General features: G+C 39.4%; 1 protein-coding gene across 1 annotated transcript in view; it reads right to left on the bottom strand.

Annotated features, from left to right (window-relative positions):
- The window catches only part of PRSS12 (protease, serine, 12 (neurotrypsin, motopsin)), a 168,091-nt gene that overhangs the window by 34,485 nt on the left and 128,471 nt on the right, over positions 1-5,135 (bottom strand). Inside the window, exons 10-11 of the mRNA XM_006874595.1 lie at positions 4,564-4,642; positions 3,363-3,485 (exon numbers count right to left, since the gene is read on the bottom strand). Coding sequence (XP_006874657.1) covers positions 3,363-3,485; positions 4,564-4,642 — 202 coding nt within the window. The remainder of the gene's footprint in view (positions 1-3,362; positions 3,486-4,563; positions 4,643-5,135) is intronic.

Raw genomic sequence — 5,135 nt, 5'->3', positions numbered from 1 at the left:
TTAAATTAAAAAAAAAAAAAAAAAACCAGGGTGGCGAGATGTTGTTTTTCATACTTTAGACATGTTGTCAGGAGGAACTAGTCCCTGGAGAAGGACATCATGCTTGGTAAAACAGAGGGTCAACATAAAAGAGGAAGACCTTCAACGATGGATAATGAGGTAGTTTCCATTCTTTCTGACTCACAGAGATCTATGTAGTGTTTCCAAGGCTGCAAACCTTCATGGGAGCAGAAAAGCTTCTCTTTGTCCCATACAGCAACTGGTGCAATGTTGTTAGATGCTGTCTAGTTGGTTCTGAATCATAGTGACTTTCTGCACAACAGAACAAAACATTGCCCAGTCCTATGCCATCTTCACAATCGTTATTATACTTGAGGCCATTGCTTCTGCCACTATGCCAATCCATCACCTTGGGAGTCGTCTACTTTTTTGCTGAACCTCTACTTTACTTGGAGTGCTGGTGTGGTGCCACAGGTTAATGCACTGGACTGCAAGGTCAGTTTGATTGGCAACGTCAGTGGTTCAAGCTCACCAGCCTCTCCTCTGAAACCCTATACAAGGTCGCTACGAGTCAGAATCGCCTCAACGGCACTTAATAACAAACCGTTTTACCCAACTTGATGTCCTTCTCCAGAGACTGGTCCCTCCTGATATGTCCGAAGTATGAGAGACAAAGTCTTGCCAACCTGGCTGATAAGAAGCTGAGGATGTTTTTCCCTTTGTTTTTCTAATTCCAGGTGTCTGCACATTTCAGTATAATACTTGACTTTGTCTTCTTGAGCTGGACTTGTTTTCATTTTCTTTAGCTTCAGCCTGAACTTACATATGAACAATTGACGGTCTATTCAATAGTCTGCCATTGGTTTTGTTTTGGCTGATGAAATAAAGCTTTTCCACCATGTCCTCCCACAGATGTAGTCAATTTGACTTCTGTTTATGCCATCTTGTGATGTCCATGTGTATAGTCATCTTTTATGTTATTTAAATAAGATATTTGCAATGAGTGTATTGCAAAATTCTATCATGCGATCTCCAGCATCATAGTTTCTATCACCAAGCCATATTTTCCAACAGTTGATTCTTCCTCTTTGTTTCCAACCTTTGCATTCCAATCACCAGGAATTATCAATATATCTTGATTGCATGTTTGATCAATTTCAGACTGAAGAAGTTAGTAGAATTCTTCAATTTCATCATCATTAGCATTAGTAGCTCATGTGTAAATTAGATAATAGTGGAGTTAACTGATCTTACATGGATATTATCCAATTACAGACAGCATTCTACTTAAAGACAGATCTTGAATTGTTCTTTTTGATGATGAATGTGACACCATTCCTCTTCAATTTGTCATTCTTGGTACACAATCATGTGGTTATCAGATTTTAAAAGTCCAGTATCACTCCATTTTAGCTTACTAATGCCTAGAACATCCAGGTTTGTGGGGTCCATTCCATTTTTGACAATTTCTAATTTTTCTAAATTCATCCCTTCATGTATTCTGTATTCCGATTATTAATGGATATTTGTCGCTGTTTCTCCTCATTTTGAGTTGTTCCCCATAGACAAAGATCCAGAAAGTTTTACTTCATTCATATCACTAAGGCCAACTCTCCTTTGATGAGACAGCTTTTCCCCAGTCACATTTTGAGTGCCTTCCAACCTTAGGGGCTTACCTTCTGGAACTGCATATGACAATATTCTGGTGCTATTCATCATGTTTCAATTTGCAATATTCTGGTGCTGACAAATTCACTGATATTCATAACATTTTCAGTGGCTAAACATTCAGAAGTATCCCACTTCTACTTCTTTATTGTCTGTTTTAGTCTGGAAGCTCAGCTGAAACCTGTCCACCATGGGTATTGAAACCACTGGTGTAGCTTCTAGTATCATAGCAACTCACAAGCCATCACAATATGACAAACTGACAGATGAATGGTGAGTTGGAATAGTGTTGTTTTTAAATGCTGTTGAGTCAGTTCTGACCCATAGCGACTCTGCATAGGGTTACTGAGGAGCAGCTGGTGAGCTTGAACCGCTGACCTTACAGTTCAAATGATTTTGCAGCCTGGCACATTAACCCACAGTGCCACACCATTAGGTTTACTTATTTCTAATTTAATTATGTCTTCTTAGTATCAACTGGTATGGATCTGCAGGATAAGAACTGGACTTCAGTTCCAATCCACCAGTCTCTCCTTTAGGAAACCCTATACAGGGTCACTATGAGTCGGAACCAACACAATGCTTAAGAACAGTAACAGTGTCAACTGAAGTCAGCAACATGTAAAAAAAGTTGACATAGTACACTTATAAAACAACACTGGGATTGAAAGAATTGCACATTTGGTTTTATATATATATATATCTTAAGTATTATTTGTGAAAAAAATACAGTAGATAATATAAGTTCTCTTCTAGCTCTATTAGGATATGATTTTGCCTTCAGATATGTTCTTGGGGTACGTACACCAACTCCTCACTTATCAACATATTTAGGTTCCAAAGATCAAGTTATTATACGAAATTGGTGTTATGTCAGTTGGGGGCTGTGCCCTGTTTGGTTCCAGTGCCATCCTCTGCCCCCTGTTGGGTGCCCCCGGCATGTCTTCAGATACACATGGTATTGTGTATCCCCTCATACACACCACGCCTTCCTCACAACTAAGACCTAGAGGGTTGGGGGTAGAGGTTATGGTGTTTGTGTGTTGTCCACTGATTGTCACCTCCTACACCTTCCCTAGATGAGGACCTCATTTATCTTGCACTTGCCAGATCCTGTTGCCACCCTGGGTAAGAAACCCTCAATTTCCATCCAACCTCCTCAAAACCTTTGGACCATTGCTCAGCATCCCCATCTGCCTCCATCATACTGCTGTTGTTCCACACCCTCTATGTGCAGATTAAGACATTGTGGAATTCGCTCAGTCCTCTGGTATACTGTTAAGGATGGTACATGGAGGGCACCTCAGGCTCAGCCATGCCCCAACATGGAACTTGTACTACCCAAGACACTGTCTGAGAATTTTCTCAAAGTTGTTGTAAATGTAAAGTGTTGGATGATGAGAGTGTTGCTAAGTGAGGAATGAGTGTCCTAGCATAACTGTCTCCTTTCCAATAACCCATCTTTTCTTCTCCCTAAATCCGAAGTCTGATTTAACACTAGGGGAGCAGTGGCTTCCTAGGTGTTACCTTTGTTCCTATGTCACCCCCTCAGTTTCCTGATGCCACTCTGGTGCAGACAGAGGTCTACAGACTGGCTCTAGCATGCAAGTCTTTAATAGGCTGTAAAACAAGAAGTGATTGGGGTAACTGGGAAATAAATGCAAAAATAAGCTGTTTGGAAGGTAGGCACATACCTCTTGAAACAGTGAGCTGCTGTAAGGACCCAGCAGCTACTCAGGAGCGTGGCCCCACAAAGGAGTCTGCCATCTCCATGGGATGACTTTAGCCGAAGGGAAACTTGCCAAGGCCAACCACCCCTAAAAAGAAAGAAAGCCACATCTCAAAAACCAGTTGCCATCGAGTCAACTCCAACCCCTGGCACCCCCTGTGTGTCAGAGTAGAACTGCTACACGGGGTTTTCAACGGCTGATTTTTTTGGAAAGTAGATTGCCAGGTCTTTTTTCTGAGACACTGCTAACTGGACTCAATCACTAATTTTAGATGAGCAGCCATGCTTAACTGTTTGCACCACCCAGAGACTCTAGCCACATATCAATAGTAAAAGGCAGAAAAGCAAATTAGGTTCAAGCAATACTTTAGGAGGCTTGGGGTATAAACTGAGGGTATAAACTGGACTCTATTCCATAAAGTCCCTTCCTAGTTTGAGAAAATGCTCCTACAACTCTGAGCAGGCTGCACATGAGCATCACTGAAGAATGCTTGCAGACATTTTTATGTATCCCACCGATCCCTAACACTCTTGCAAACAAGTTTAGTCCTCTTTACATTTCATGATTTGAAACCTACTGTCTCTCCTCGCTCTACTTCACCTGAGCAGTTTGAAAAATTACTTAATAAACAAAGTGCTGAGTTTTCCACATAATTTTAAAATCTAAGAAACTACAACAACAAAAATTATACTAACATATATACTGTAAAATGTAATATATTCTAAATTAAATGAACCTGCACTGTTATTCACTTTTATTTCAGGTTTCCTGTTACAATATTTTGTTTTTGTCACATAATTTCTCAGTAACACATCTAAATCAACATAAACCAGGGGACAGTGGTATAAGAACATGGTCTATATAAGGCAAATGTAGGTCAAAGAACAGTGAAATTATCAATATAATCTCTACTTAATTTAGAAAGTAAAATGCATAAAGTATATCCCTTCTATAATAGCACTATTGTTAAGTGCAGTTGAGTTAGCTATAATTCATAGCGACCCTGTATAGAGTTTCCAAGGAGTGGCTGGTGAGTTTGAACTGCTGATCTTGCAGTTCAAACTAACTTTGCAATTCAGAGCTTATCCTATAGCAAGTAGGCAACTCCAAATTTGTAAGCAAATTATTCTACAATATAAAACATTTCTTCTGAAGACCTTTTTACCTTAAGGAATTTTTCCCACCAATGATCCGCTTCTGTCGACGGTGCAGTAACCTCAAACCACACACAGATGAAAGAGAATCTGAAGCAAAAAGAGGCTGTTATTTAAATGATCCTTTTGCTGACAGAGTAATTGATACGTGGTTACTTAGGTGTTTCTTCCTCCTCTATTTTTAAAATGCTATTTCTCTGCAAATGATAGGATACTTTCTCTTACAAGAAAACCAAAAGTTGTTTAATTTAACAAAGGTGACAATAATTTGCAAGTTTGTGAGGAATTTTATTAGGCTTCGTACCATTCATCTCTGAGAGGGTTTCACAGGCTACTGAATGGTTTGGCCCTGTCCAGTATCATTTTTGTTGATATCTACATCTTCTTCTCTGTTGATGATACAGGCTACATTAGAATTCAGGAATATTCCACAAAACAAGAGAATCGCAAAGGCAGTAATGGTGTAAATAAACTACTTTCCAGGTGCATTACTGTTTGTTTTTTATAGTTTTTATTGTGAATTATGTGGGATTACATGGGAGAACATCAGTTTTACATTCATCCTATCATATTTCGTTTCATT

The sequence above is a fragment of the Chrysochloris asiatica genome, unplaced genomic scaffold (genome assembly GCF_000296735.1).
Source record: "Chrysochloris asiatica unplaced genomic scaffold, ChrAsi1.0 scaffold00288, whole genome shotgun sequence".
Taxonomy (NCBI): domain Eukaryota; kingdom Metazoa; phylum Chordata; class Mammalia; order Afrosoricida; family Chrysochloridae; genus Chrysochloris; species Chrysochloris asiatica.
This window is presented reverse-complemented; position numbering and strand designations above follow the sequence as displayed.